This window comes from Triticum aestivum, chromosome 3D (assembly GCF_018294505.1).
Source record: "Triticum aestivum cultivar Chinese Spring chromosome 3D, IWGSC CS RefSeq v2.1, whole genome shotgun sequence".
In the NCBI taxonomy this organism is placed as follows: domain Eukaryota; kingdom Viridiplantae; phylum Streptophyta; class Magnoliopsida; order Poales; family Poaceae; genus Triticum; species Triticum aestivum.
The window spans coordinates 169,424,557-169,436,514 of record NC_057802.1 but is presented as its reverse complement, the minus strand read 5'-3'; the positions used below and the strand labels follow the sequence as shown (position 1 = coordinate 169,436,514).

Below are 11,958 nucleotides of genomic sequence, written 5' to 3'. Positions count from 1 at the left end.
CTCTGTTTCTTCCTCCTCTTGGTGCATCATCACTGTCATCATCGTCTTCCAAATTAACATGAGCACCTTTCTTTGGTGGATATTCCTTGTCCCTCACCCTCCACTTCTCACTATCCTTGAGCAAGCGCCAACAATGGTGAAGCACGAACGGCCGGGCTTTGAAACTCGTTGTTTGCTTGAAATATTCATTGGCAATGCGATCCTACAATTGGACATGGAGGCAAGGATGAGCTCAAACTTTCGTCAACGCAAACAATGTCACAAATATCCTTTGAAACTCACATAATCATCAATCGTGACACCACTTGGAGGTGCATTCCGCACTTGCTCCAAGCACCCACTGAACCGCCACATATTTTCTTGATCACGTCCCAACAGCCTTGGATTGACTTTAATGACCAGCCGGAGGGGAATGGCAAGATCTGGTGGCACTTGTCCTCGATCCGTTGCCAATACTTCATTGCGCTTTGATCTTTGCCGGTCACTGCATCAAGTGACACACTCTCCCATGCTCGAATCAAAGCAAACATCATCCACTTTCGTGTAGTTGTCGGTCCTTTTCTGTTTTTGTCTTGGCTAGCATCGAACTTGGCCTCCTCAAGCTCCTCTACTTCATCACCACTATCATCCCCTTGTTCCACCTCGGCTTCGGCCTCCGCTTGATTTGCCAAATTGAATTTGTCAAGCGAAGCACTCAAGTCCACCGCGGTCTCCTCCAACATTTCAGTATATGTTGAGTGAATGTTTGCTCCAAAATTCAACGACCGAAACATAAGGAAACGATCCAAAGTCCAACCAAAGATAACGTTTCATTGAACACGTTGTAGGCATGGTCAGTGCAGTGGACCGGATCGGGGAAGACATGGTTGATCGAAGGGGGTGGAGGAGCCCGGCCTCAAGCCGTGGACACCTTCTTCCTCGGGCCCTTTGATCGCGACTTCGCCCGCGCACAGAAGGGGGTGGAGGAGGCGCTCTTCCTCGAGCCGGCGACCACAACTGGAGGGAGCATAGCAGCGTTAGAAGAAGGCGGCGCGGCAGCTAGCACGACTCCATGCACAAGGTGATTCCCCTGCCGCTTTCGCTTGGAGCTAGCGACAGACGGTGTTGGCACGGCAACGGCGTGCGCGACCACAGGAGGCCGAAGTGGCACGGTTGGGGGCAGGGGCGGCGGCGGCGGCGCGGGTACTCCATAGTGGCAGTTGGCGGCGTGGCGCGTCGAGACGTCAAGGGGCCGGCAAGATCGAGGGCGGCGAGTGGAAGCAGGAACGGAAGTTTCCTTCACGCCAACGAGCGGATGGGATAGAGGAATCAGCAAAAAGAAAGCCGGGGGGAGGGGGGCTGTAGATATGGTGGACGCAAGCCGAAATCTACAGGATCCCACAAAAATATTTAGATTAGCGGATCTGCTAGAGTTGCTCTAATACTCGTTCTAGAAATGCATAGACAGATTAATGTCAAAAAAAGAAATGCATAGACAGATTTATCTATGTCTATTTATATTCGAACTCCTGCATCTTTCAGTCTGAAATCCTTCTAAGCAGTCTCCAAACACTCATGTTCTGTGAAGAGAACTATCTGGATGCTAGTCTTTAAATTATGCTAACTGACAAATAACGATTACAAAAGAGACTGGAAAGATAACAATATAACATAGCAGATTTAAACCCTTAAATCCACCCTGGGAGACTATTCCCATTTTCTATTCTATTACATTGCCTAGGAATAAAGTTAGACCGCAACAATCCTCAGTTGCAGGTGTAAGACAATTTCTAGTCTCACTAGATTTGTTCAGCCCAAAGTGTGCTTTAATGAATAGTACCAAAACATAAAAATATGTAGCTTCACTTCTATCCTTGCTCGCTCAAGAGCTCACACCATGTAATGATTTCCTAAGGAAAAGATAAAGACAGATAAGAGACTATTATTTCCATATGAAAAGAGCCATCAACATTGAATTTACAGAATAAGAAACACATACGAAGATGCTAACCACGTTGATGAGATGTAGCTGGCTATTCTCTCCAGTGTCTTGCCCAGAAACCTTTCTTTCCTGTTGGCTCACTCCCCAGAACTGATCTTGGCGGTCGAGAACCAATTGAAAAATGCCTCTTTAAAAATGGTCGACGAAATGAATCCTTCATGCTAGAACTTGTGCCTAACCTGGGCTCCCTCATACTTCTCTTGTGCTTAGAGATCCTATCTATATCAGTATCTGACATCACATTTTTAGATTTCCTGCTCTTAATCTTTGAGTCCAACTTACCAAATAGCTTTGCTGCACCTTTCTCACCATGGGTGCATACAGGACATGGAGGATCATATTTCTCGCTCTCACAAGTAGTACTATCCAAACAGTTTGCATGGTATGCATGACCACAGAATAAAACAGCTACTACACCCAGATCATGAGCACTCCATGTAGAACGTTCCTTTAATAGCTTTGAACACAGCTTGCATATCCCTTCGTCAGGAGAGAGAGCAGTTGCATGTGAATCATTTGATCTAGCTATTTTACTGCTGATGGAGCCAAAGAGCTCACTGTCAACTGACCACCTCTCTCTTTGAGATGAGGCCACTAAGTCAGAAAATGTGCGAGTTGACCATCCATCTGATGATCCACCATGTTGTGATCCTCCTCCAAATGGATCATTACTGTAGGTCGAGAGCATGGAACTCGATGGCCTTCCTCCTGCATAGCTACTCTCACTGAAGGACTTGAGAGATGGGATCTTGCCGTCCGAGATCTGCCTACATAGTTGATGTCCAGGTGATCGACGAGCTTTCCTCATTGAGAATGAGTCCACATGAAGAGAATGACACCTAGAGGATGAAGGGTCTGTTCTGGATACTAGGGGTGGTGTTGAAGGAAGGGACTTTGATGTCTTTATGTCTGAAGCAACATTTACCATATCTGATGATTTGCAGGACTTTGCCTACACAAAAATAGTGATTGGATAAGGAAATAACTCCTAATTTTAAATAGCAATTGGAAAATAAGAGTGCTAAGTCAGGAAATATAGCTGCAATACTCAATACTGCATACCTCAGGAGGTGAATTGCTCGCTGTAGATTGAACGGCTGAAAACATGAAACAGGTAGTGAAAAACTGCTCAATATAAGTGCAAATTTTGCTCATTTCTTTAGTGAAGTTTGAATTGATACCTACTACCTCCGTCCTGGTTTATTAGTCCCCTTTGTATTCAGTGTCAAATTTTGACCACAGTTTTAACTAACAAAATGTCAATGCATGTCACAAAAAATTATACCATTGAAAACTATGTTTAAATACGAATCCAACGATATTATTTTTTATGACATACATTAACATTTTATTAGTTTAATTTATGATCAAAATTTGACACAATACGAAGGGACCAATAAACCAGGACGGAGGTAGTAATAGAACTGATATTTTTTCAGTTACTAATTTTATAGATATGAAAGGGGAGCCTTGGCGCAGCGGTAAAGCTGCTGCCTTGTGACCATGAGGTCATGGGTTCGAGTCCTGGAAACAGCCTCTTGCAGAAATGCATGGAAAGGCTGCATACAATAGACCCAAAGTGGTCGGACCCTGTGCAAGCCGGAGTTACATGCACCAGGCTGCCCCTTTTTTTAAAAAGTTATAGACATGATAAATATCCAGTGAAAAAAAAGAATGTAAGCGCATTTGCACTCGAGTGAGTCAAGACAAAGTGAGGCGGGTTAAAAAAATGCTTCTCGTTGTCAATTATTCATGTAATATTTACACCGCTATAAGCAGCTTCATTTTGTGGTCCTAAATATATACAACATGCAATCACCAACTATTGAGACCGTAAATATAAAATCCAGATGGAAAAAAAGGAAACCACATAAAGAAGCAGAGATAAAATCACAGAACACCAATTTATTTAAAACTATACCTTGAGGACCAGCTTTGGAACGTTTGGACGCTTCCATCTTCTTATCAGGTTTTTGACATTTGACCCCGCGGAAAACATCAGAGAGATTGTCCTCATTGGGATGGCCTTCGGTTGGTGCAATGGAACCACTCTTTAGTTCTGGACGAATGTTTCCACTACTGTGATTGGAAAACAGTGCAGCGTTTTCCATTATATCCTCTATGTGTGTGCGGTTGTCCCACCGGAAGCTCCATGACGGCGAGTGTCTTGTCCTGTATGCCGAAACTTCAACTGAAGCTACTGATGGCTCAGGCCTCTGCTTGGCAGCTATGCAACAATTAGCCCCCATATTGATTGTGGAAATAAATCAATGTCCCTTACTGTCTTGACTTATATACAACCAAATCTTCAGAATTCATCCATGTGATGAAAAATTGGATATCACAAATAGCATATTCACCCTCCCAAGATGAAACTGCAAAACAATGACAGACTTCAAAGAAATGACGAAACATGGGACATTCATCGAGAGACTCCAGATCTAAAAGAAGAAAGCAATCTTAGCAAGAATAACAAGCATCAAGGGTAGGCTTGTTTAAGACGATGCAGGACCAGTGTTTTTTTATTTAACTTTGAGGCAGCTAAACCCCTTGCTTGGAACAATTGTCTAGTGGACCTACAATCCAGAAAGAAAGAAATGCAGGAGGGGTCCAAATTTAATTGTCACTTCGAATTTGTGAAGTTAAAGAAATGATACGCTTCATATATATATAAATGAAGGGATTTACAACCGAAGATCAAGTGTGTTTTCTAGACATCTGAACAGATGTAGCTCACTTAAGTTTGGGTGATTAACTGATTATATTCAGAACCTTCTGAACATACAAACATCCTCAAGCTGCCACTAAGCTATTTACTTCACGTGGGAGCAAGCTAACAAATTTACCCAGCACAAACCTATACAAGATTGATAAAAATACGTTTGCTTATAATTTTGGCAGCAGTATGCTAGGAAGGCCAACAACTTTCAAGGGAAGTAGGTGAAGGAAGGCATGTTAGGTACCACTGAAGATATTCCAAAACCAGTGCACACTCAAAAAGAACTTATCCGTTGTGTGCAATGTGAGAGCATCTAGTACTTATGTGTATGTGAAATCAAGAATCGAGAATCGAGGAAACACGAGGCTGAATGACACGTATGACATCTTTCTTGGGTATCAGGTTAAATCACACTGGCAAATAAGAATATAAGAATTTTCTGAAATTGATGGTTACTATGACTGCATTTCCCAACAATAGTAAATCGGGGATGAACATACCAGCTGAGACCAACAATGTAAAAGATAGACCTGTGTAGCTACAATTCATTTTGAAGTACGTAAAATAAACTCAATCTATCTGTTTGAATGGAACAATCTGCAGTTTCCGTCAAAAATTAACTAACCCTTACGATGTGAACTAAGGAAAATATTTTATCCTAGCAGTAATTCAGACTGCAGACAGACTAGGCCTGGGTGCAAAATTTTCTCCGCCTAAAGTCGTCGATTCTTCGCAAAAATAAAAAAAGTGGCACCTAATTCCCCAATTATTTCCCCAGGCCCAAAATCGAGTCCACAGTTCCGAGAAATTACCTCGAGCCTATGGGGATATTTAGCCCCAATCGGAAGCTGGGGCGGGCACAAAATCGAGCAACCACGGGCGCAGCTCCACCGACACGGACCCCGGCGGAGGCAATCCAGAGGTCCAGATCAGATCCCACGACGTCGTCGCCGTCGCCGTCGGATGGCGCTTCGCGGGGGGGCTAGGGTTACGGCCGCGAGACGCGGAGGGGGAATAGGAGGAGCCGAGGAGAGAGAGAGAGGAGCGCGTGGGTATGTGACGGAGTGGGTACGAAGACTGGTGGAAAATGGTTTATTTCCGTTTCGTGGTGCTGGTAGGTGGAAACTCTCCGGCCACCCGAGCTCGTACACATATACTACACCCGGCGGTGTCGCGGCTCGCGGGGAAGCCGTGTTGCTCTTGGTCCACGTCGCGTGGGCCCATGCTTAGCGGAGCCGGTCCCACCTGCATCGACAGTGGAGTCTCGGTGCCGGAGATGTTTTGGTATGCGTGGTGCGTTTCTGTTCGTGGACGTTTCAAGAAAGCGAATCGAGCGCTCACTCGCTCCCGCTGACTCGTCACGCCACGTGGCGTATGTCGGCCGTAGTGTGCGGTCAGCCATATACGGACTCGTCGGCGTCGCACGCAGCTGTTGAACGGCCGTGAACTCGACGCGTACAGCTCAAGTGTGTTTGTACTGATTTACACACACAAAACATTTCTTTTCTGAAAAACACAAAATAAAATTTTGTTTAATGTTTTCTTTGACAAAAAACATTGCTCAGATTAAATTAAAGTTTTACGTTCGATTCTCTTTGTAATGCCACCGGTTCTCGGCCATTACGTTTCAATACTAGTTTTCTCCTTCCTTTTGAGGTTCTTTACGAATGGGCTCTCCAAAAAAGTAATTTCTTCTTGATATGAGCAGTCTAGCATTCCTATTAAGTTAGGATGTCACATACAACCCCACTCAAGAAACAAACGCCGGCAAGTTCCAACATGCAGGAAGAAACTGCACTGATACACACACCCATACAAAAAGCACTCTTACTAAACTTCTCTTATAATCTGCTTAACTAGCCTTTTAGGGGCGATCGGACGTGTATGGGTAAGTTGGTGCACTTTGTTGGGTTAAATCTATTCAAATAGCCATGTCCGTGACTATGGATGACTTGGATCTTGTTAACTTGATCATGACACAACATCAACAATAATTGCTAAAACTTGCCCACCCTTAATTTTGTTAGCTAACGGATCTTGACAACTTCAACTAATGAATAAAACTTGCCAATTGTGTGAGTGTCTGAGGATTCTTTTTTGTGGGTGGTACAAAGAGGAATGTAAGGTTGTGTTACATTTCGCTTACGTTGTATGAGTTGTATCTTGGTCGAAAGACCCTTGCTAGATCTGCATAGTGCCAGTCCGAGGGTGCTAAAAAGCTTCCCAAGCTCAAGTCCACTACTCCCATGAGTTACTTTGACTTGATGGCATTGAGGTACCATTCTATGGGACTCATGAGCCCGAAGAGTGCCTCGAGTGGGAATGAAGAATGAACGACTATCTCAAGCTTCGTCAAGTCTCCCCCGAATAACAAGTGATGCACACCACAAGATACTTCCACGACTACGGGTCGACATGCTGGCTTCATCAACCTTCGAAGAGCTTCCACATGAGTTGGGCCAAGATGAAGAAGGCTATGCGGTGCGAGTTTGTGCCATCCACGTGCTCGGATCATCTTCTTTGCCAATTGGAGAACACCACACAAGGAACCAAGTGGATGAAGTACCACTTCACGGTGGGACTGAACCACTACATCACCAAGGCCACCTCCCTCAAGAACTACAAGTCCCTCGACAACCTATACAATGGTGCCCTAAAATGCTGGCTTCACCACTACATCTGCTCGCGCCAATGCACACTTCAAGACGACCAAGCTACAAGAAGGCGAGCATGAGGATGGTTTCACTAAGATGTTCAAGCCCGATGAGATGATACTCCGAGATGACGCTCCAAAGTCTGACATCACGGCCATCCCTCTTTTTCAAATTTTTTAGATAAAAGGCATACGCCCGACTTTATAAATAAAGCCACCAGGCAGAGTAGCACAACCAACATCCAAGCAACCACAGTAACAGGGCAGACAAAGAAAAGGAGTTCTGGTACATGGCTATCCAGCTAGATATGGCACGCAGGCCAGAAATAAGACTAGTAGAGGAGACGCCAGGGTTTAAGAAGCTTCGCGTTGTCTGCGCGCCAAGGACGAAGCCGTAGCCCGAATCTTGGACGCCATAGCATCGAAGGCCTCGTGATCAGCATCCCTAGTCAATGATCTCCACTGCTGCAAGAATATTCCAGTTTTAAATAAGCAATCAGCAGGTAGCTGGGAAGATATGCTCGATGGTAAACTTGTTTCTAGTGGTCCATAGCGACGAACATATCGTTGCAAACCCAACCCAGAAGACCCTTTTTGAATTCCCAGATAAATCGTTGACCAATCCCCTAAAATCCTCGAAAGAAGAGGATCCCACGACACCTGGAGCCAGTAGCGGATGCAGCACCAAACAAATTTAGCCAAGGAGCACCGGAAGAAAATGTGCTCCGTGTTTTCAAAGTGCCCCACACAAGGCGCATCTATCCGAGCCCGGGTCGTTCCTTTACCGGATTTGGTCCGCTGCGGGAAGCTTCCCACGAAAAGCTTGCCATAGGAAAATTTTGATCTTAGGTGGGACACGGGTGTCGGTGTCAAAACCGGCGGATCTCGGGTAGGGGGTCCCGAACTGTGCGTCTAAGGCGGATGGTAACAGGAGGCGGGGGACACGATGTTTACCCAGGTTCGGGCCCTCTCGATGGAGGTAATACCCTACTTCCTGCTTGACTGATCTTGATGATATGAGTATTACAAGAGTTGATCTACCACGAGATCGTAGAGGCTAAACCCTAGAAGCTAGCCTATGGTATGATTGTTGTTGTCCTACGGACTAAACCCTCCGGTTTATATAGACACCGGAAGGGGCTAGGGTTACACAGAGTCGGTTACAAGGGAGGAGATCTACATATCCGTATTGCCAAGCTTGCCTTCCACGCCAAGGAGAGTCCCATCCGGATACGGGACGGAATCTTCAATCTTGTATCTTCATAGTCCAACAGTCCGGCCAAAGGATATAGTCCGGCTGTCCGAGGACCCCCTAATCCAGGACTCCCTCAGTAGCCCCCGAACCAGGCTTCAATGACGATGAGTCCGGCACGCAGATTGTCTTCGGCATTGCAAGGCGGGTTCTTCTCCAAGTCCTGAGTACCTGTGTGAGTAAATCGTCTATTTAAGGGACCGGGGATCCTCAGATCCAGATCACACCATCCTCCCTTAGCGAGTATCCATCGGAGCGCGCCTGGAAAAATCCATCCTATCATGGCCGGTCGTCGCAGCTCCTCCTCTCGCTCCCGTAGCCCTAAGCCAGGCAACTGGAAGAAGTGTTCCGTTTCCCACAGACAGTTAGTAGAGTTACAGACCAAGGGGTTTCTTCCTCCTGCGTACATGGTCCCCGTCCGAGCTGGACTAGCCACTTACAATGGCGGGGAACAAGCGGAGAGCTTTCCCAACCCGTCTATGGGGGAGCGGGTATGCCTTGTCCCGTACTTGTTAAGGGGACTTGGATTTAAAATCCATCTGTTCCTCCGCGGGCTCCTGGAGTTCTACGGCCTCCAGCTGCATAATTTCACTCCTGCCTCCATATTACACATCGCAGGCTATGTCACCCTTTGCGAGCTGTTTTTGGGCTGTGAAGCTCATTTCGAGCTATGGAAGAGGCTATTCTGCCTCGTACCCTGTACACAGGAGGGGTCGATATATCAAGTGGGCGGAGCCGAGATATGGCGCATCGCCGGGACCGGATACATGTCCGGTACTCCGAAGAAGACATCCGAAGACTGGCCTTCGGAGTGGTTTTATATGGAGGACGTCCCCCTTCCGGACCCTGTTCGGATGGGCCTTCCTGAGTTTAATAACACCCCTTTGAAGAAACGCCGCAGCTGGCGCCCTCGGAGCCCCCAGGAGGAAGATAACAGAGAGGTCCTTTACCTGATGGGCCGGGTACAAATGCTAGCCAAATCAGGATTGACAATAATCGAGGTTATGTCAATATGTATAATGCGGGGGGTGCAGCCACTTCAATATCGGGGACAACCCATGTGGCACTTCAATGGAGAAGACGATGCCACCCGCTGCGGTCGTAAAGGTCCGGACTCCGTCGATGCTCTAGCGAAAATACTGTCCGATTTGTAAGCCACGGGATGGATCCTCCATGTACAACCCCCCAAACTGGGTGAGCTGCTACTTTTTACTCCAGACCTTCCCACATTCTTTGTCATAAATATTTACCTTGCTATTTTATAGCAGGAACTGCGAAAAGCTGTGAGGGAGGTCCACAGCCCGCCTCCACAACCAGAGGACCCTGACCGGGCCCTCGACCCCGGACTCGAAGAGGATCCGGACACATTTGTGGAGCTTATTGACATGACGTTCTATCAATTGAGCTGCGACGATGCCATGGTGGCCATCATAGCCGATTATCCTAGACTACTCCCCGCATCGCATGTAAGTAAAACCGGAGTCCCAACTTCCGAGAAGGATCCCTTTTTCTGCACTTCACCTACCGCACACATACGGTGTCTTACAGGGAAGGCCCTCGGGACGCCATGTCGAACCCGCAGTGACTCACCAACAAGGGGCACCGAAGCCGGGTAGGCTTAAAAGGAAGGCGGTCAGGACTGAGACGCCGTCCCAGAGGTATGAAAAAGAACCCCGCTCCGTGGTTATCGTCTTTTAAAATATAATAACGTACATGTTTCCTAGTAGGAAAAACACTCGCCGGACTATATCCGGAGAGGTTGCCGGCCACGCCTCCACCAGCCGGGCTCCAGAGCCGGACTTAGAGGCGGATGCTAACATGGGACCAACACCGGATGTTCCTCCTACAGAGGATGCGGATAGGCTGTCCGCTACGAATTCCGAAGCGGAGAGTGCCATGAATCACAGGCGTCGCCGGGCCGTACTCCGCGACGCTTGTTTCTCCCAAGAGGCGTTTGATGCCTTTAACTCAGGAGACGCGTACATCCGAGCTGCTCAAAATGGTCTTGCCAGAGCCACGGACCAGTATGTAAAGGATATACGGGTAAGAAGATCTAATAATTATGTATATCAGTAGCCCCTGAGACTTGAAACAGTTGGCACAACTGATTTAAGGATCATTGTTTGCATAGGTTCTTACGGAGAAGAATACCCTGTTGTCTCAAGAGCTGGAGGAGTGCAAAGCCCAGCTTCAGGCCGCAGTTGCCGCAGTGAAGGAGTCCGAAAAGGCCCCATCTGGTAACACTTATTTCTATTGCAAAGAAAGACATGTACCAGGTAGTATGCGGCGTACATGCAAATCTAACAATAGATTCTGCAGATGACTCCGGAGTGAATCCGGGGGTCGTGCGAGGGGATGAGCAACATGCTCAACGACAGCTATTGGCTGGTGAGCGCGTGCTTACACGGGTTAGGTGGGAGAAAAACGATCTCCAAGACGCTAATACCCGGCTGGGCGTTGAACTGAAAGATGTTCGAGCCCAGCTTGCTGACTCCGTAAAGGAGAATAAGAGGCTTCGACGCGGAATTTTTAGTAAGTGCTTGAACGAACTTTTAAAGAGTTCGGCGAAGAAACCGGCTAACAGAGTTATGTCTGCAGGTATGCTGACGGGTCGTCCCACGGAGGAGATGCCCGGGTCTGCGGATGATCTTCTGCCAGAGCTCTCACAACTGCACGAACAAGTTCGACAGGTGATGCAGGGCATTGCCCAAGCCTTGTGGCCATCCGCCTCCCTGCCAGGAGGCATGGGGGAGCTTGTAGAGAAGCTCAAGGGAGCGTGGCGGCACTTTTGATTATGGAAGATATCAGCCTGCCGACAAGGTGCGAGCGAAGCCTGGGCCATGGTGAAGACGCGATATACCAAGGCTGACCCGAACCACATGGCCGAGGTCGGACCTGTGGGGTCTGATGGGAAAGAGATCCCCGTCAGTTTGGTGTATGACCAAGTAGAATTAGCCGCAAAGTATTCCCAATAGGATTGTAGGCTAGACAGCCTATTGAATGGTATAGAAGAAGAATTTAGTCAGTCTAAGTGACTGTGTACTTCAAGCGACATGTATTGTCCCTAGCCGGATTGTAAATCATTTGTCATGGCGGACCTTTTCGCTTTGACCTCTGGACCCGACAGTCCGGAGTGTATCCGAATACCCGCTCAGTTATGTAAAAACCGGGGTACGCGTGGAAACCAGGCGTAGGGTCATAAGTGGTTGAACAGACAAGTACCCAACTAGCTATGTTATATTACATGGATAGTAAGAAACATCTTCCAGGGAGAATAGTTCCGTTAGGGGTTCCTTTCCCTGGGTACGCATGCATTAATGTGCATGTCCGAACTGCGAAAAGAGACACAGGAT

At 47.2% G+C, this 11,958-nt stretch overlaps 1 protein-coding gene across 2 annotated transcripts; it reads right to left on the bottom strand.

The window, feature by feature from the left end:
- Positions 1-1,562: 1,562 nt before the first annotated feature.
- LOC123078083 (uncharacterized) lies at positions 1,563-5,821 on the bottom strand. 2 transcript variants are annotated; one of them, XM_044500474.1, is made up of 5 exons: positions 5,513-5,821; positions 3,903-4,356; positions 3,044-3,078; positions 1,979-2,933; positions 1,563-1,889 (listed from the first exon to the last, which is right to left on the bottom strand). In XM_044500474.1, exons 2-4 carry the CDS (start codon positions 4,228-4,230, stop codon positions 2,013-2,015), a joined length of 1,284 nt encoding a protein of 427 aa, XP_044356409.1. In that variant the 5' UTR covers positions 4,231-4,356; positions 5,513-5,821; the 3' UTR covers positions 1,563-1,889; positions 1,979-2,012. The 2 variants fall into 2 exon arrangements, with proteins under 2 accessions (XP_044356409.1, XP_044356408.1); XM_044500473.1 differs by having other exon boundaries at positions 1,991-2,933.
- Positions 5,822-11,958: the final 6,137 nt, after the last annotated feature.

Excerpts from the sequence above, each read along its gene's own strand:
- LOC123078083 (XM_044500474.1), bottom strand. The coding sequence starts at position 4,230 with ATGGGGGCTAATTGTTGCATAGCTGCCAAGCAGAGGCCTGAGCCATCA. Across the intron at positions 3,079-3,902 it reads TTCCAAAGCTGGTCCTCAAG|CCGTTCAATCTACAGCGAGC; the intron begins GTATAGTTTTAA and ends TCATGTTTTCAG. Across the intron at positions 2,934-3,043 it reads CGAGCAATTCACCTCCTGAG|GCAAAGTCCTGCAAATCATC; the intron begins GTATGCAGTATT and ends ATTTTTGTGTAG.